General features: G+C 35.3%; 3 protein-coding genes across 3 annotated transcripts; 2 read left to right on the forward strand and 1 right to left on the reverse strand.

Annotated features, from left to right (window-relative positions):
• The first annotated feature begins 4,409 nt into the window (after positions 1-4,409).
• On the forward strand, positions 4,410-7,279 carry LOC146168441 (E3 ubiquitin-protein ligase RNF185-like). The gene is made up of 3 exons (XM_083388876.1): positions 4,410-4,568; positions 5,209-5,395; positions 5,763-7,279. Exons 1-3 carry the CDS (start codon positions 4,435-4,437, stop codon positions 5,979-5,981), a joined length of 540 nt encoding a protein of 179 aa, XP_083245002.1. The 5' UTR covers positions 4,410-4,434; the 3' UTR covers positions 5,982-7,279.
• Positions 7,280-14,170: 6,891 nt separating this feature from the next.
• LOC146168442 (ADP/ATP translocase 3-like) lies at positions 14,171-15,453 on the reverse strand. The gene has a single exon (XM_083388779.1). It carries the CDS (start codon positions 15,341-15,343, stop codon positions 14,432-14,434), a length of 912 nt encoding a protein of 303 aa, XP_083244905.1. The 5' UTR covers positions 15,344-15,453; the 3' UTR covers positions 14,171-14,431.
• A 1,489-nt stretch (positions 15,454-16,942) lies between these two features.
• Positions 16,943-20,004, forward strand: LOC146168443 (uncharacterized). The gene has a single exon (XM_083388875.1). It carries the CDS (start codon positions 17,002-17,004, stop codon positions 19,288-19,290), a length of 2,289 nt encoding a protein of 762 aa, XP_083245001.1. The 5' UTR covers positions 16,943-17,001; the 3' UTR covers positions 19,291-20,004.
• The last annotated feature ends 225 nt before the right edge of the window (positions 20,005-20,229 follow it).

Below are 20,229 nucleotides of genomic sequence, written 5' to 3' on the forward strand. Positions count from 1 at the left end.
CAAATTGTTTTTGCATAGATGAGTCACCACCATGCATGTCAGGGTGGCACTCTTTGCTCTTCTTAAAGTAGCCATCCTTAATTTGTTTTGCTGTCGCATCATTGCTTACTCCTAATATGTCATACAGATTGTTGTCTTTCGATGTAGTCAAATTTCTAATATAATGGCGTACACACCCTAAAGTATGTGGCGAACCTATAGCAGAAGTCAGTTTATACATTTAAACCTTAAAGATAAATGGTAAGGTTACATACGATTAAGAATACCATCAGACATAAAAACAACATATTTCACACACTATTCAGTTAAACTCACACATTCATGCTACTGCTTTACACTTTGCACAAAAATATATATGCAAATCTTATAGTTGCAAACAAAATAAACTTCAGTCATTGAGTCAAATCACTTGGATCGAAATTAATTGTTTTCATTGAACATTTACTATCATATTGAGCTATTTATTTTAAACTTTGCACATAAAACCATTAGATTGCTAAGTTGTTTTTTTGTTATTTTTAAGTTGAATTACTGCTCATAATAGGACAAGTTTACAAATTTTAATGGTTTATCGTTGTATGAATCAATAGTTTGACTTATAATGACTTGACTGGGACTTGACTTTGGGCAATTGACTTGGACAGGGCTATTTTTTAAAAGACTTGACTTGGACGTAAGTTAGTTCAAAAAAGAATTGACTGGGACTTAAGTCATTTCAAAATCTTGTTACAACAAAAAGGTGACTTCATTACCCATGACACTGACTTACCACTGCTCTTCAATTATTTTTAACCAATATTTGCATTGAAATATTCTTGACCCAAATTATTTAAACAAGGCTTTAGGTTCCGTTTGTAAATTTCTGTAATCTGTACTACTACGTAAATAATTTTTTTGTTTGCAATCTGGTGGACAGTAGTGCGATGTTGAAGTTTAATAGTAGCATAACATGCTCGGAATATAGCCACTAGCCACTCCTGAAGCAAATAACGTTTGTAGGACAAATCTACAGACACAACAAACCAGCATCTACGATAGGCAAGTCTGTATTTTATGCCACTTAACCCTGATATGTTGGGTGTGCAGTGCCAATTTTTGAGGTGTGCAATAATGGTTTTGCACACCCAAGGTACATTTCAACCTTTTTTGATATTAAAGTGTGCAATGCACTAATTTAGGTGTGCACACAAATTATTTAACAAAAATATCAGGTGGTACCTGTCACAGTATGCAGACTGAGTGGCAGGTGCACACAGTATTATTTTTTTTTACCTTTCATCGCGGGGGTCACAAACACGCTGTTAATCCTTAAAAAAATGCATAAGTGGGTCATATATTTTATTTTATGCTAATTTTATGCGAAACTTTGCTGTTGCATGTTTAAGTGTTATTGTCTGGGTTGGTAATTCATTTGTGTGCACACCTATATTAGAGTTCAGCAGAAAGCTTTTTACCATGGTTGTTACGCCCCGCCGCGACTTGTATACTGGGGCTGGCCCAATACAGTTGCCCGGCGGGGCGCAACCGAGTGAGTTCTCATTGGTTTCTGGTCAGAAATGCTACCTGTCATAACCACAACTAAAATTTCAATAAAATGTATATTGTTACAATGTAAAGTAAAAGGTTGTCAATCGCTTTAATGAACATATATTTGATTTAAAGTTACTGTGACGGCCAATTGTCGCCACTCTCGGCTCAACACTGCGACAAATACTGCGCAAAAATACCGCTGAGACACGGCATAAAAAGCGAGACAGTTACATGTCATATTTGGCCATTTAAGACTGGCCTGAACTTTGCAAGCATAGCTAGGCACTCTTTTAAGATTACGGCTGGCCAAGGCCAATTTGCGACAGTAAGGCGTGTTTATCACCGCCCACAAGATGGACAGTTTATAGATTAAGAGATTAAAGGTTAAATGACAGGCTATAAACGTGGCGAACGGACAAACAAAAACCCAGGAATTTTGTAATTAAATCGACGAATTGCTTTACCCGCACAATAACAAAGAAACATTGCATCATCAAAAATGGTATAATGTAACTGAAGAAAATGTTTGGCAAACGAAAGCTGTAACGGGTAATCTAAAACCCTATTTATTAATTCGTAATATAACTTAATGAAATCTAAGGTTTGGCTTATGGCAATTAACTAAATTAGGTGTTTAATGTGTTAGTGAACACGTAACAATGGTTCAAGCAGGGTTTTCAGAATTTTTACTCTGCAAGTTCTTAATTTCCCTTGTAAACAGTACTGCCAACCTTTACGTTTTACAGCGATAAACAAAATGCTTTTAGCTGTTTTCTTTTCTGCACGCATTTGTGCAGTTAAAGTAGGCCTACTCGTCATCATCCCTTAATCACTTTTGAAGTTTGAACTTTGAACGACTCGCAGATTGGGCAGCCCTAAATTTAAACAGTATAGTGCTATCTAAGAATGAATAATTTTTTTACATTTATTCTTTCCTGAAAAGGATTGATAAAATTTCCGTAGTTCTAGCCTTTAAACACAGGTGGGTCAGTGCCTCAGTTGGTTCGCCATCCCTGCACTAAGACCCTAACCCAAATCTATGCACAATCACGTATGGGAACAAGCGTAAAAGAGCAATCTCAAAGGCTCGGATCAGCTGATTCTTAGTCAATTGTAACGAACCTAGCGAAGTGTAACCAGTAAATAAAAACCAAAACGATAGAAATCATAAACACACACTTTAGTCATCAAACTGTCATTTTAAACATGGTGTATTGCTCAAAAAAATACATCTCTTGCCTCATGATTTCAAAACCTTTTTTGTTTTTAGTTTTTCATACGACAAACAACTACAGGTTAGTGTGTCAGTATGACTCAATCAGCGGTCAGCTCTTACACCAAATGTAATAAGATCAGGTTTGCCAGTTGGGATTTTTGAAAGCCAAATTTAACAAATTAGGCTTTTTTGAACCTCTTTAGATTTTATTTTTTCCCAAAAAAATCCAAACGAAATTTGGCTTTTTCAGGCTTTATTTTTTTTTTTATTAAAAAAAATTCATGGGTTTTATATTGAAAAGAGATCAAACTATCACCAAAGAAGAAAACTTGCCAAAAAAAGTCACAAAAAGAAAAAAATTGCCAAGAAAAATTTACAAATAGAGAAAAACACTTGGAAAATTGCCACAAAAAGAGAAATTTAATATACCAGGATGACCATTATTTATTTTACATTTTAATATTTTTTTACTATTTATTTACCTGTACAGATAAACTGATGATGCTATTGATTTATATGGCGAAATGCATATTTACATTAAAAGTTTAAGACCATGCTGACTGATTTTGGTTAGAAGCTGTTCGCTTCTTAAGCTATTATAAAATTTAAAAAGTTTTTTTGTCGGCATTATGCACATACCCAGCATGACCATTTATTGCACTTATTATTTATTCCAAGAAAAACATAGGCTTGTTAGAGTTTGTAGTAGATTTGGCTGTTTATTAGATAAATTTAGCTTTTTTTATTTTGGCCATCTGGCAACCCTGAATAAGATCCACAACAAGGTAAAGAGTTTGTTTGAAAATTATTAAATCATTCTTAAAAAATGCAATACACAAACGGCGCTGTAGTAAATACTATGTATGTGGCGATTTATTAAGTAAGGGTACAGAATCGTTGTATAGGGTTATATCTTTTTAAATGAATAACAAGTTAGCTCCCAGTCTAGTTATTAGTTGCTCTGGTCAAGTCATAATTAGAAAAAGTCTGGCCTCTGTCATAAAAAGAAAACGTTAAACCCAGATAGGAAAGTTTGAATATTGCACGAGAAGGATGATCATGCGGCTTAAACTTGCACAATGTTACAACACAATGGGATGCGTCAAACAATTTTGTGAACCACACTATAATTAAGTGCAATGGCTTGAGGTTTATTGATTGTATATGCTACTCCATTATGCCGTGTATTGTATAATGTAAGAATTTTCTTTGTTTTACATTCTGTGATCCATTTTTTTTAATGTAACATAAAATTAAACAAAGGATTCCTAATTTAACAGATGCTGACAAAATAGCACAACAAAGTTGAAATTGCAAGCAAGACATAAACATGAAAGAATAAATATTATAATAACACTTGATCCATCCAAACCCAAACTCTCACCCTAACCCAAATATTGTCAGCAATATAAACCCCAGACAAAAATGTGGTAGGATTCTAGACCAGCGCTCAACTTTGTAACCATACAAAAGTTAAAAAAACTTTTCCGTACAGCAAAAATACTACATTACCAAATATAAGACACAGTAATTTTTATAATTAAAAAACTTTTTTTATTGCATAATATATAATATTCAAGAGAAAGATTATTATGTTAGGGAGCTTATATCTATATATATAGAAGAATTGGGTATTTAACAAACCTTTTACTCCTACAGATTAAGTGGTAAAACATAACTAAAGCATAATGACAGATAGTGTAACTGATCAACCATCAACAAGTAGTGATGACCAGCAGGCAAACACTGGACAATTTGAATGCAACATATGCCTTGACACAGCAAAGGAAGCAGTCATCAGTTATTGCGGCCATCTATTTTGGTAGATAAGTTTCTTACATTTAGCCATACAATGTCCAGAGCCATTGTTTACCCTAAAATCAGTCTCTTGAATGTGACTTAACTAAACACAGTATACTAATATTATTTACTATGTGACCAACATAAGATTTTTTGCAATATTCAATTTTATTCCGTTGTTTTGTTTGGAGCTTTCATTTAGCCTAATTATCAACTAATCACGAAAATTCATATCTTGACATTTAAAAAAACAAATTAAATGGTAATTACATTTTTTAAGTATCTTTAAGTAAAACATGGGATGCAAATTTACACCAATTAATTTATATTACTTTGCTAAACTAAATATTACAGATCCGTGCATAGTGTACACAAATACCTTAGCTAAACTAATTTTGCTATATGTATACAGGTTTGTAAAATCTTTTAGTCATTTAGTGGTTTTTTCAAATAATAAGTTTTTTTACATTTTAAGAATTTGTTAACGAACAAGTGCCATATGCATTAAATAAGAAGTTAAAAATGGCGTTAAGCAAATTACTTTAACATAACATCAAAATAGATATATAAGTTATATTTTTTGTTTATTCATTGCATTTTACAAGTCGTGTGGCAAACATTGGTCAAAAAATTACAGATAATATAGTTGTCAATCTTTTCAGTTGGCCATGTTTGCATCAGTGGCTGGAAACCCGGCCAAACAGACAAGAATGTCCAGTCTGCAAAGCTGGGATCGGTAAAGATAAAGTTGTTCCACTTTATGGGCGGGGAAGCAATAAATCTGAAGACCCCAGAGAAAAGTTGCCTCCAAGGCCACAGGCACAACGACCCGAAGCAGAGAATAGAAATGTAAGCTAATAGTGTTTTAGCTTTTAGGAGAACTAAATGAAAAATATAAAACTGCTTGAAACCATATCTTTTGTGAATCAAAATATGTGCTATACAAAAAAGAAATATTTGCCATTCCAAATAAGTTACAGGTTTACTCTTGTTTTATGTAACAATTTGAATATATCACATAGTTAAAACATACCTTAATTCTGTACAAAAATGTTATTAGTGCACACGGTGTCATGCAGTTCTTTCTACAACTTTGTTAAATTTATCTATGCACCAAAAAAGGACTGATATACTTACTAGGGTTTATGTATTTAGTAGTAAATTTAAATGTAGTTAATGACTTTTTGTTTTGTTTTTTATCCAAATATTTTTACAGCCCGGATTTCCAGGATTTAACTTTGGAGATGGAAGTTTCCAAATGTCTTTTGGGATTGGCGCCTTTCCTTTTGGGTTTTTTGGAACAATGTTTAATGTAAATGATGGCCGTCCAAGGGCACCACAGCCTGGAATGCCACATTATGAAGATGAACAAATGTTATCAAGAGTATTTTTATGGGTAGCCATAATTCTTATGTTTTGGTTGTTTTTCCTTTAGTACAAATGTTTAAACATGCAGCAGACCTGACCTATATGTAAACAAATGTGCAATATATATGCATTTAGATTAAGGGGGCCTCTAAAATGCATCTTTCTTGAAACGACTTATAATTTTGTCACACGTTATTTTAGAAAAATACACAATGAAAAACGGTTGCCAATTTTCCCAATTGATCAGATTCCTTTAAATGCCTATTTAAACTTCAAACACTCTTTTTAAAGTTAGCCTGATAAGCTATGTGTGCTAGGCGTTTTATGAAAATGCATTCATATTGCACAGGCCAAGATAATTGGTTGTAATGACAAGAAGACATATTTACATGTGTTAAGTAAGTACTGCAGCCAATTCAACTAGTTGTTTTTCTAATTACCATGGAAAGGCATCCTTCTTAGACATAGTAGGGTGTCGAAGCCCATGTAGAAGTAACACGTTGAAAATAAACCAAGGATTGTTAAAATGTTTTAACTTTTTACCTTCTTCTATATGTACCTACTACGCCTAACTAAAAAAACCTCCACCATTCTGCTCAAAAATATGGACTTACCTGGCTAACTTAAATAGTTTAAATTAATGAACGAGAGTATATCAATATGCTGTTCTATAAAAAAATGTACAATATGTTTTTAAATTCATAGCAGTGTTCATGTCATCAAACATATTAAGATATGTCTAATGAATGCTTTAATACCAAATCTTTCAAGTTTTTTTCTTTAAAACCTTTTTATATATTCTCTTAGCAACTATTTTTGTAGTTATTTCGAAAACTACATGAACCTAAATTGTGTTTTTTATTTAGGTTTTAGTTTTACTTTAAGGATTAATTTCTTGTCATTACAATGTTGTGATAAAGTTTGCTAAAATGTCATGTTTTTCTTTTTATTAAACAAGAAGAGTAATGATGTATGTTGCAATTCTTATTTGTTATTTTATATTAAAATAATTATTGTTGTGTATGTACATCAGCTTTACAACTTAACTGGTATAGGTTTTTTGACCATGCCAATTACAACTGTTTTCTTCACAAAGCGCATAACATATAACACGTTTTAATGCTTGTTTGTTTTTAGTATATTGTCCAATTGTTATATTTTTTGTTTGAACTTTTTTGTTGTATGGAGCTTGGTAAGGTTTATAACCAACTAAAAGACACAAGTAGTTGAAAACATACAGTATTTATTTAACCTAAAACGTTAGTTGGTAAAACTTGTTTTTGATAAATGTGGCATAACTTTCCTTTTATGATTTTTCTAAATTTTGGTTCGGTATAAACCTAATCGTCTCTAATTCATGCCCAATAAATATTCAAAAAGTGGTATTGGTCAATGTTCGGGGTATTTAACTTTTGAAAAGAGTCTTGTTAACAGTAAAACTTTCTAACTTAGGTCGTCCAATTAAACATTGTGTGATGCAGTGCTTCTACAACTTTCGAGTTTAATCATCACTACCAAATCGTGCCTTATTGAAAAAATCAACATAAGCGAAAAATCCGCAAAATAACTAAATATAACGTGAAGGCATGTACATACAACGTCACAAGGTTACGTCAAAATGTGACTTGTATTTAGCTTGAGTTTTAAGTAAAGGTGTTACTTACGATATAGTGACCACATTACAGAGAGGTTAGTGCTAGCAGGGATAGAGCCAACTAACATAAGAAGGCGAGAGGGAACAACCTTTGCTCAAGCGCGCAAGGCACTCTTGTGCCCTGACCATATACTGCACAGCAAAATCTCCGGCTGTGCGCAGGCAACGCGACTGAAGTCACGACACTCCTACAAGACAAAGTTACATGCATCCATCTCCTCGGCTCGCTACCACGCCCCAGAGCTGTCGAGAACAGCGAATGTGAAACGCAACCGCTTATTAACAGGAGTCGGCCGTTTTGCCTCCTCTATGTTTCAATGGGGCCTTGCCTCTTTCCCACCATGTGAGCGCGGAGCCACACAAACGGCAAACCACATCGCGGAAGAATGTCCAAACTTTTCCTGTCCCGGTGGTTGGGCAGCAATATTGGCCGCAAAGCCCTCTACCACGCAGTGGCTCACAAGCCACTGCCCAGATACCTAACTAACACGAAAGAAGAGAGGTTATCTTTGCGCAAAACGCGAAAAAATGCGTGAACTTTGGCAAAGTCATTTTAGAAAGGACAATTTGACGGTATAGGCGTGTTTTGCTAAAAACTGGTTAAAACATAGTAGCTAAAAATGCAAAATCGCACAAAATCTTAAAAAAATGTCTTCCTTTACATGTCTGTTCATGACCAATGGCCCCTCAATCCGTTTCTAAACGTAACAGGCATGCACAATAGTGGTTGCAGAAGACTTTTGATGGTTAACTTTGGGGTGCAGGAATAAGCTATTCTAGTTACTATAAACGTGTGACGGAAATGACTGAATGTAACATTTAGGGCGAATAGGATTTAAAAAAAAAAAATTATAATTTATGTGCCTTTGGTGTTGCTTAATTGTATTGTCACACCAGGCTACTGCTGGAATTTTTTAACAAAGATTTAGGTTATGCGTAACTCGCAAAGTTTACATAGGGATGGTAGTCTACAGTATAAATTAAGTCCTATAGTGATCAATGGATCCCAGTCTAATAGTTCTTACATTTTGCAAACCACGCAAATTTGACCAAGTTATCCTTCAGGCAAAACACAGCCCAACTGGAAAGTGACCACGTCGTAATGTCCTATATAAACATAGGAAGCTAACAAGGCGCCTTAAAAATGAATTTGCCTCTGTAAACGCTACGTGACGTTACTTAAAATTAATATGCAGTACCGTAGTGTTGTGTGGGACCAGTGGGTCATTTTTGACGTTTTTGCATCTGCAGGTTTTGTTCCCCTCGTAAAATGGGATTTAGGAGTCTTAACATGAACTTTAATCCATCCTTCAACATACCACGGCCGTTAACTCAAAATGTAAATGGAAAAAATAAGTTGTTTATTTTGCATGCAAGAAATGCTACTCAAAGAAATCATTGGTCCCACCCATGGGGACCATTGGTTCACAACATCTTGTTGAAGAAGAACTAAAGCACCGTCCAATACAATTGCAATTTTGTAGGTTCATTTTTTGCTAATTTAGTTTTTATATTTTCATGGTCTTGCAGTTTTAATTTATATTTATAGCAACCAACGTGCATTAGAAATTTGCTATGTCCGAACTATGTCCCTTAGAAGCAATTTTGAAGTTATCACTATCGAGTTAATGATTGCGTGATATGGTCTGTTGATACGTTTCTAGGCTACCACCAACATGAAAGTTTAGAGATGCCGTAGAACAGTGGTTCTCAAACTTTTTTAGAAAAATTGCGCAACGGTCCCTCAGGAACTTTTGAAATTGCTCACGGTCCCTTAAAAAAAAAATTTGTGAAGAAAACAGTTGTTGCAGAATTTTAGCTGAGAAGAATAATTAACGTCAGAACTCATGTTAATTCAAATAAATATTAATAACGTTAAAAGTAATAATATTAAAAGCATTAGGGCAGGGGATTTGCATTGCTCAATCAAGTAGATTATGTTGGCATAAAAAAAATTAACTTGGCCATTAACATTCAAACGGGTTTGTAATGACATAAAATATATGTGCGAAGCCTAGAAGGCTAATTTTATCCGTGCGTTACTGAACCTGATGGTCCGTTTGTGTAAGATATTAAACTAGGAGTCAAACCGGAACTAAACCAATGATTTTAAATAAAACTTTATTGTTAGAGAATCTGAATCATTTTTGTAATGACTTTGCTTAAGTCAAGGGTCCACTTATGGCAGGGGCGGGCAACATACGGCCCGTGGACCGAACCCGGCCCGCGATGCGATTTTAAGCGCTGATAGTTTCCGGTCTTACATGAAAATGTGTCCGCGATCACAGTCTGTCGCAATACCCTACTACTTGCTTACTACGTCAAATAATAGTGATAATTGTTAGTTATTCTTTAGTTGTTTGTTTAGGGTTAAAATTAGAGGACTACAGCCCTAAGATCGAAATAAGAACAACATCAACGTCGAAATAAGACCAAAATGGAATTAATCTACTATATAAATGGCACTGTTTTTCCGCCGGATGGACGGACCGCGGACGATTGCTTTTCAGTTTTAAAAGAGATCTTACTTACATTGGACGCAGTACGGTACCGGGATTACGTATTTGCTTAAATATCACGCAAAGTGAACAATGGCTGCTACAACTTGGTTTTACGTTTGTGAGTGGATCCCTATTGATCTATGTCACGGGTTTTCGTTACGTAAAAGAAGTTTGACGTAAAGCCGTTGGTTATTTAGTTGTTCCGAGTAAAAAGTAAGGTTTAAGTTTGTCAGTGATTCCTTACACTTAATGTGCGGTGGTGATCAACCATCAGCAGCTTGATGACTTACATTTTTAACCACGCAATATCGGGGCATTGCTCGAATGCAAATAATAAATAGCGCTTGTTACAAAAATCTGCATATTATTTTTACAAGTAAATACGCTATTTAACCTGGGCAACGCCGGGTATTTCGTCTAGTACCAATAATAGTCGTATAATACCGTCTAAATATGAATAAGTCATAAACCCGTCGAAATAAGACCTAAATTACCAGAATCAGGCTTATAAAACATTTTACTAGATTTCAGAATTATTTACATTAATATTTTCTTAGGATTTTGCCAAGAAACATAAGTTGGCAAGGAGTGTCACAAATTTAACAAGGATTGGATACCAAAGTAATTTTTCATTCAAGTCGGCAAGAATAAGCAGTATGTTTGGTGTGTAGTAAACAGCATTAGCCGCCATTATGCGACAAAACATGCAGGCTATGGCAGACCGATTAATGTATCGATCAGGAATCCGGCCGGCCAAGTACTTCATTTTCCCATATCGCCGACTGACTTAAAGTCATTTTTAAAGGCGGTTTCAATCCCATCAGTTTTTGCACGCAAAACAGATGGAATTGCTATATATGGGTTTTGCTTTTATTTTAATTTAAATCACTTGGTTTGCACATATCATTTATTGGTTAGGGTTGCAAATCTGAAACATGGGGTATCAGGTCGGTTAGGCTGATTTGTATAAACTGCGCTTTGAAGCCGTTCCTAACTTTATTCTCGATCTTTCTCATTGCGTTCAACGTACTCGCGCTTACGTACAGTTGTCGTACTAGTGTTAGCAGTTTGTATTTCGAACAGATGGTTTGAAATTGTTCCCATTAGGTTAAACAATCTAATTTTTGCTATTGATTTCGTATTATATATTTGTGAAATTGTTTTTTAAAGCTTTTTTCTTACATGTTGAGCTTTTGAAAACAAGCAATCGAAGCCTTTGGTTTAAAGCAATTTTAACCTTCCGGTTCAGATTCAGTTCGCGTTTAATTTAAGTAGCGTTTAATCAAAACTGTCGGTTAATACATGGAAAGTAAACAATCCCTGTTGAATTTTAACTCGTTTTTACTCTAAGTTGTATGAATTAAAAAAGCATAGCCTACTACACTTGGATTTTTATACTGTTGATGACATGAGGTTTTGACTATAAACATTTGTAAACAACGAGATGTGGATTTTATCAAACATGCAACTAATTATAATTTTAACAAGCAACGTTTACTTTAGTAAAGCTGCAGTGTTTTCCGTCGTTTTTTTACGCTTTTGCAGCGTAGGCTACATCACTTTTCGTAAGCTTTCTCAGAGTTATGCGTTTTGTTTTCAATCTGTACCTTTTTGACTTTTCATTGGATAAATAGTTCATAACATTTGTTCTACCCATACCCAGCATGATAAAAAAATTGTCATATATTGACTACAAACAATATCAGGTTCGAAATAAATAAGCTCAAACCGGTTCCGGTCGGAACGGTTCGATTTTGTGCCTTAAAGAGGATCGTTCTGGTGACCGGTTTGCGCGCCGGCACAAATTAGGTTTATTTCGTCTTGATAAACAATTTTTCAGACCTGACGTAACAAAGTAACGTCATAACTGGACGTTATAACGTCAGCATAAAACGAGGAGAAAATGTTGGAAATCCTACATATCGGTTATAAAATGTAATTGTACTTTATATGGCTGTATTTTTATAGCTCAAAGAAACGCATTTGGGGAGATGTCCTGTTGATGTCAGGGCTACCAAATCTGTACCAAAAAAAATTACACTTGCTTGATTTTTCTGTCGTGCAGCCAATGCAGAAAGGCTGTATAGTGTATATACCAATACCCCAGTCATAATCATTTTCTTCTTCCGAAAAAGTGTACCATATATTTTTCTTATATTAGCTAAAAGTATAAAGCGAAAAACGTGTCTCAGCAGTCAGGACAATGAGAAACACTAAATAAACTGGCAAAATACCCCAAAATCTGTCTCCGATTGTTATTTGCGTTAGCCTAATCTTTTATATTCGTTGTCACTTTTATTTTCAAAGCTCGTGTTTTTTAATAAACCTGCGAACTAGGCTACAACTGGAATTACCATCAGCTACAGGCTGTCGGCACCTATAACTAGAAAGGCGAAGCAGTTGTCAACAGTTTGCATTTGTTAAAATGAAGCTGTTGAAATGTGAGCAGCTGAAAAATCAGCCAAAATGAAGCCGTGGGTAGGCCTAATAAAAAACACTAGTCACCGATACAATGTAGGCTATGAATGAATTATATTATCTTCCATTATAACATGAATTGTTATTTTCAGGTTATTGTTACTAACCATACTTTTGACCTTAACGCACTAATAACCTACACAAATATATTTCCTCGGGCCACAATATTGTGTGCGTATCCTTTGCGTGCTAAACACAATATAGATAGGTCAATTAGTACTTGTCAACTATACAGGCAAGTTTAATAGCGCGGAGCGCGAAAAATGCATTTATTTGGCTTAGTTGGCAAAGATTTTGCTTTAAACAAATACTTTGACCGATTGGGGCTTGGGCACATAAAATTGCACACTAATTGTTCGATCAATATGATGTTAATCATGATCATTTTAAAAGTAAAATCGTTAAACCAGTTTCAAAAGTTACTGCTGGCATCCATGCATTGCAAAGACGTTATTGGAATACGGCATACTTGCATAACTTTTCCGCATACGACATACTTGCATAACTAGATAGACTTCGCAGAAATAGCTTCTTTGATGGTCCATTGCCTGGTAACACCAACATTGCCCTTTTATATTTTTCGTATGTTGGCTTTATATGAAAACATTATACCTTCCGAGCGAAATTCAGACAGTTTGGACTTCACTATAATAAACAATTTTCCGCCGGACACAGTGATGATTTAGCTTCATGTGAACTGCGGGACCACATCACTAGATACTGTAACTAGAACTTTGAAATATCAATGGGCAAAAAAAAAACAGTAAAAAAACACCTCGATATTAGATTTAAATTCGTCACTGAGGATTTTTTATTGTTCTAAGAAAACTGAAACACATAAATAATTATTTTTTCATGGCCTACTTTAAAGTGTGTCGCGGGCCTCACAACTAGTTCTCACCGGCCGCGTGTTTGAAACCCCTGTATTGGACTTAACTGCATGAATCCACTGCGATGGCATCAGGTGTAATAAAAATACTTCGAGGAGGCAGGATTAGTGTAATTTAAAATTCGCTGTGCTTCAGATTAATCATGAATCGAAATTTAATTTGATAAAAGTGAAATTTAAGCTGATATAAATCGCTTGAAGCGGATTAAAACATGACTAGTAAAGTAAAGTCGTACGTGTTTGAACGCGATTTTAACGTGCAACTGTCAAAGGGTGCGTCACACATTTTGGTTTAAAGATTTTTACGTACTTCTAGCTTTAGAGAAGTAAAGTAATTCTACGGTTTTTTAAAAGGTAACCAAAACACAATACGGTCTCCGTGTCCACGATTGGTTGTAACATTTACAAATAATTACTTATTAGGCAAAACCCTATTCACCATGGCTTTACTTCACAAAAGAGACAATATATTTTTGCAAAAAGTGAAGTAATACCACACATCAACGCATTTTAAATTGATACCATTTAAATTAAAACCGACTTGTTCCGTCGGAAGTTGTTTTCTTAATATAATAAAGTGAGCACATTTTGCAGGGCAGGATCTTACATTGTTAACCCACCTTATTATGGCCAATACATTCAACTAGAGCTAAACTAATTACTTCCTAACATAAGACGAAATAAAACTAAAAAAGGCGGGTTCTGGTGAACCTATCATTTGTACAAACATAAAACAGAGTGCTTTTAAATTTATTGTTCAGAACACAAAAGACAAAAGTATTTAACTTGCAAAAAACCATAAAATGCTATCACTGCTTACACAGGGCACAGCCTTTGGTAATAAGTTAATTGAATTTTTGTTTTACCGTTACAGCAGTAAATATTTACTCCTGTGCAATGCAAAATACACAATTTGAAACATACGCAAAATTCACTAATGATCAATTTAAATGGTTATAAAAATTGACTAAATTAATGATGTTCTCCGGTGAAGTTTAGTGGACAGAGGTGCCAAAAAAGAGACTCTTCAGCTCATCATAGAGAACCAGGACCAAAGCACCACCGGTTCCTCTGAGAACGTTGGAAAAGGCACCCTTGAAGAAAGCCTTGCCACCCTCGTTCTGACGGATCTTTCTCCAGCAATCCATGGTGTTCTTGTACATGATATCTTCTTGGGCACGGCCAGACTGCATCATCATACGCCGACGAACGGTGTCAAATGGGTAAGACAAAATTCCAGCTCCAGTTGTGACAACTTGAGCGATCATCCAGCTCACCACAATTGGGGTATTCTTGGGGTCTGGAAGCATTCCCTTGACGGTGTCGTACGTGCCAAAATAGGCAGCACGGTACACAATAATACCTTGGATAGAAACACCGAAACCTTGGTAGAGCCCACGAACACCATCACGTTTTGCAATTGTGGTAATGCAGTTTCCAAGACCGGTGAACTCTCTCGATTTGCCACTGCCAATATCAGCAGCAAGCCGAGTTCTGGCAAAATCCAATGGATAGACAAAGCACAAACCTGTTGCACCAGCAGCACCGCCGGAAGCAAGGTTTCCGAGGAAATAACGCCAAAATTGAGTCTTCTTATCAACGCCCGCCAAGAAAATTTGTTTGTAAGTGTCCTTGAAAGCAAAGTTAAGAGCTTGGGTTGGGAAATACCTGATAACGTTAGCGAGATTTCCTCTCCAAAATGAACCGAACCCTTGTTCTTTTGGGATTCTTACAAAAGCGTCAACAATACCTTTGTATTCGCTCCCGGCAGCAATTTGGGTGGAAGCTGCTTGAACTTGAAGCAGAAGTTTGACTCTTTCAATTGGTGCAACGATGGTCTTCGAAATAGCCGCTGCGGTTCCACCGACTGCCAAATCTTGAGCAAAGTTTTTGAAACTAAAAGGCATCTTGAACTTTGTTTATATCTTGTGCTAACTGAATTTAAAGTTTACCAAACCCGATTACTTCGGATATGCTGCTGAGCAATGGCTACTACAAGGGCAAAAGAAACAGTTTTTATACTACTACCTAACCTCCAGATATCCCGGATGTATTTCGCAATGTCACAGGGTTAAAGGTCTTTTAAAAAATTAAGTGGTTACCTGTCTGCTGCTTGGTTTTAAGTTTATTGCCTTTGTTTTGTAACAATAAAAGAAAAACAAAACTCACGAATTGTCTGTATTTTATTTAACGTATCATTAACAAAGAAAAATAATTTAAAATGTTGTTTTATTGCTTTTTGAAAAAAAAATTTTTCGCAAATCAAAAAGATCTCTATTTTTTGTATACAATATAAGGAAAAGCGAAATTTAACCAACAATTTAAAAATTTTGTCATAAAATTTATTTTCCTGTTAAATTGGTGAAAAAATTGGACATTACATAAAAAAGAGATAGAAATCTAGTTTTATAAAATAGTTCACAACTGCCGAGTGCCGACTATTCAGGTATAAAAGCGGTGCAATATAATTTCGAAATATTGCGTAAAAAAATAATCCCCTAAAGTGATATCTGGCTTTCCGACAGTTGTTTTTTTTCACGCGACACGTAAGACGAGAAATGGCATTTTGTTCGTTTGGAAATGCGAACTATTTTAGTATTTTATTGTTTGTTAACTATTTTGGTTAATGTTATACAAAAAAAGGTTTTGGCGCTGGTCTAGAATCCTACCACAGTTATGAAATCAACGCACAAAATTGAGTTAGGTTGCGGGTTAGGGTTTGGGTGTAGGTGGGTCAAGTATTATCATATTCTTTATTTAATAATAATACTTGACCCACCTTAACCCAAACGCTAACCCGCAACCTAACCCAAATAATGCGCGTTGTGGTAGGATTCTAGACCAGCGCCAAGGTTTTTTTTTTAATGCATGTTAGCTTTTTAACTAATACTAAGCTAAAGGCTACAAATTCGGAGTGTGTCACATATATGCCCAAGCGATCCAGGCAAATAGTCACTTTTCACTTTTATCTGATTGATAATAATCAAACACACCGATCAAGCAAGATACATGGGTGCTAAAAAGTTTTAAAACCTCATGCTGAAATGATTCAGTAATATTTAAATTTTTTACCTTATTGTATTTTTTGTGGGTTTTCTGAATATATGTGGGACACTAACATTTGCATAACCTTGGATTGGTTTGGTATAATAATACAATAAAATGTGTTATCCTTATGAAAAAGTTCTTCAATTATTTAATTAAACAATGTTCTGTGGACAACAGATAACTTGGACCATCCTGGGCAAATTGTTAATCACACTCAGACGACAAGAAATGTTTTATATCAAATATATGAAATATTTAAACATTTTGTAAAATTTATGTTACATTCCTGTTGTGGATATAAATGGACTCCTTGTATAATAATATTTTGCTATTTAAACGGATTACATCTGATGCCGATAAGTAATGTTGTTTTTAGGGATTTAGAAGTAAGCCATTTTGTATTTCCTACTAATGTACTAATAAAAGATAACAAACTGATTTAACTTTTTAGATTTCGTTATATATAAACATTGAGTTTAATGTAGGTTGTTAAATATATTATTTACTGTCCTTGAAAATGTCTCAAGTTACCAAACAAAAGGTCAAAGCTCCTAGTCGAAGAAAGCCACAAAGAAAGAGGTTAAGTGAAAGTGATGGTGATGGGACATGTGTTGTTTGTGCTAATGCCCTCAAAATACTGGCTGTTGGACACTGCAACCATAGCATTTGTTTTAAGTGCTCTTTAAAGATGCGTTTGCTCTGTGATGAAAAATTTTGTCCCGTATGCCGAAAAGACCTGGAAAAAGTTATCTTGACAAGACAAAACCTTAATTTTCAAGAACTTGATAAATTAAAATTAACCAGGGAAAACCGTTCTAGAGCAAACTATTTTTTTGAAGATACCACCATTATTAAGGAGTTCAACAAAGTTCTTGAACATCGTTGTCCGGTATGTCCTGATAGACCACCTGATCTAAGCTTTGAGTCAACTAAGGTTCACTTAAGGAAGGAACACAGTCTATTCTATTGTGATTTGTGTTTGGAACATATAAAAAACTTTACAAATGAGTACAAAGTGTATAACAGAAAAGACCTTGCTACTCACAAAAGAGTTGGAGATGCTGATGACACATCTCACCGTGGGCATCCATTGTGTGAATTCTGTGACCAAAGATATCTAGATGACGATCAACTGTTTCGCCATTTGCGCAAACATCACTACTTTTGTCACATTTGTGATCAAGCTGATATAAATGAATTCTATGGAGATTATAAGAATCTTTATTCACACTTTAAAAGTGACCATTTTGTTTGTGAGCTGGAAAATTGTGTAAAAGAGCAATTTACCAATGTTTTTTCATCAGAGCTGGATTTAAAAGCACATCAAGCTGCAACACACACCAAAAACAAAAGTAAACAGCAGCAAAAGCTTGATAGACAAATTGATCTTGGTTTCCAATACTCTAAAAGGATTCCACAGGCTGCTAGAGATCGAAGTGGTGCTAGTGGTTCCAATCCACGAGTAAAGCACAATGCACAAAATCAAAGGCTAAAAAGTGGAAATTCTTTAGCATTTGAGCGAGACGAAGATATTGATAGAGCCATTGCACTTTCAAAGGCTGAATTAGAAAATTCACTGACTTTGAAAGAGCAACCAAGCATTACAAGTGGGCAACCAGAAACTGAAACAAATATTTTCACTGCTGTTGAAGACTTTCCATCGCTTGCAATGAATCCAGAAACACCTTCAACAACCATCATGGCTCATTCTGACAAATCAAAAGCTGCCTCAAGTTCTGCTCCAAATACTCTCCTAAAATGGACGAAAGGACCAAACCTGAGTAAGCCTGGTTTAAGTGAAGAGGAATTTCCTTCTCTCCAAACTAATGGAACATCTGCTGGTGCTGTGCCTTGGGGAAAAATGCATGCAAAGTCAACCAAGGCGAAAAGCAGCAGTTCTTTAAACCAAAGCAAAACATATCCAATGGTGGCTTCTGATTTTTTAAAAACTGCTCAATCTACTAAAAAAGATAAAAAACATAAAAAACAGCTTAAAACACCAGATATAGAAGATGGGGATGACTTTCCAAGCTTAGACCCTTCAAACTCTGTTAAAGTTGGGAGGGGGCAGCGCAAACATTTTGAAAGTCCTTCATCCTTTGCACCAGAAGTACAAAGTAATGTTAATATAATTTCTGCAATCCCACCAGAGACTGAGTTGGGTAGAGACAAAAAACAAAGACAAAACAACCCATCCAACATTGATTTAGCCAATGACTTTCCCAGTTTAAATACAGAAAAAGCCTTATCCGTTCCACCAGGCTTTGAAAAGAAAATAAACAACCACAAGCGAGGTCGTCCAAAGAGTGATGCAAATGCAGCTTCTCATTTTCAGAGTGGTGATGTTCCACTGCAGAAAGCTGCCAGTACTGTAGTTCGCCCACCACCCGGCTTTCACCCTCATTCAAATCAGCTTAATGGTTCTTTTTCGCTGGTTGACCAAAACTTTCCAAGTTTACCAAAAACGCAGCAAAGGCGCGTTGAATTACAAACATCTAATTCTTTGTCAAAAATGAAGTCCAATGAAACTTCAGAAAACACGTCATTAAACTTTCCCTCTGAACCGATCAACAAAGGCATTACATTGCACACTAATTCAAAAAAAAAGTCAAAAGGATTCAAGTCACAAAACCCAGCACATGATTTTCCCATGTTGCCTACTGCCCCACCACCAGTAAGGCACAAAGCATTTTCAAAGTCATTGTCTGAAGTTCGTAATCCAACGCCCAGTCAACCTGAAGCACCCTCCAAATCGCATGGAGTGCAACTTAATTTAGCAAATGTGTTTGATTTTCCTTCATTATAGGACCCAGGTATATTAAGACTTTTAATGGTGCGTGATTTAAAAAAGGGGAATAAAGTCATGAGCATACCCAGTTGGTTGGGGGTCGCTAATAAGCAAGTGGAACTGCCTGTTCCAGAAAACGATATGGTAACATTAATTTGTTGATTTATCAGTAAAAAACATTTTACTTATTTTAAGAAAATGAGTATGAAAATTTTTATAGGAAGAAAATATTATGTATTCTGTATATGCTAAGGGTTTATTTTGTTTTACACAAATTAATTGACCTACCCAAGGAATGCCCCATTAAAAGGGTAATGCAATCGTATGGCAAAAAAGTTTATCAACCTTATAAAATACATTTAACTGCATATGTATGTTTTACCAACTGTTCAATATTTATTGTTGTTGTGTGCTACCTGATCCGCTTAATAAATATTCCCAAAAGCTCCACGAAATGACTATTTACAGTGTTGGACTAATGTGGTGTTTTTCCAGGAGTATGTTATGTAACTGTGTCTGACAAATAACCATTTCATAATAATTTCAAAATTCTTTAAAGATCCTCATAACTTGGCCAGTCAGGTTATGCTTGATTTACCATGTTATTAACTTAGTGATACTCACAGTATTTAAAATTGTAATTTTCTGTCTATGCGTCTGGTTGTTCGCCGCTCTCATAAATGTATTAATTTATCTTGATAGAAGGTATAGTGTTAGCGGGGTTGATTTCTATGATCGGCGCTCGCAAAAATTGTCGCACGCCGACTGCGAATTCCTTTTCACTAACGATTTAACTAGCCTTTCTATTTCGGGCGTCGACTTAGTTTTTGTATAGTTGTTATCCATTGTTTACCGGATTATTAAATGCTCAGGATTTTCACCTTGTATGACGTGCTGGTATTTATTGTTGTAGTGGTTGCGCAGTCTTATTTTTACGTTAAAACTGGCCTTTTATTT

Source organism: Ascidiella aspersa, chromosome 1 (genome assembly GCF_963924565.1).
Source record: "Ascidiella aspersa chromosome 1, kaAscAspe10.2, whole genome shotgun sequence".
In the NCBI taxonomy this organism is placed as follows: Eukaryota; Metazoa; Chordata; class Ascidiacea; order Phlebobranchia; family Ascidiidae; genus Ascidiella; species Ascidiella aspersa.

Coding starts and splice junctions, on each gene's coding strand:
- LOC146168441 (XM_083388876.1), top strand. CDS start 4,435: ATGACAGATAGTGTAACTGATCAACCATCAACAAGTAGTGATGACCAG. Junction 4,569..5,208: donor TATTGCGGCCATCTATTTTG/GTAGATAAGTTT, acceptor CAATCTTTTCAG/TTGGCCATGTTTGCATCAGT. Junction 5,396..5,762: donor CCGAAGCAGAGAATAGAAAT/GTAAGCTAATAG, acceptor ATATTTTTACAG/CCCGGATTTCCAGGATTTAA.
- LOC146168442 (XM_083388779.1), bottom strand. CDS start 15,343: ATGCCTTTTAGTTTCAAAAACTTTGCTCAAGATTTGGCAGTCGGTGGA.
- LOC146168443 (XM_083388875.1), top strand. CDS start 17,002: ATGTCTCAAGTTACCAAACAAAAGGTCAAAGCTCCTAGTCGAAGAAAG.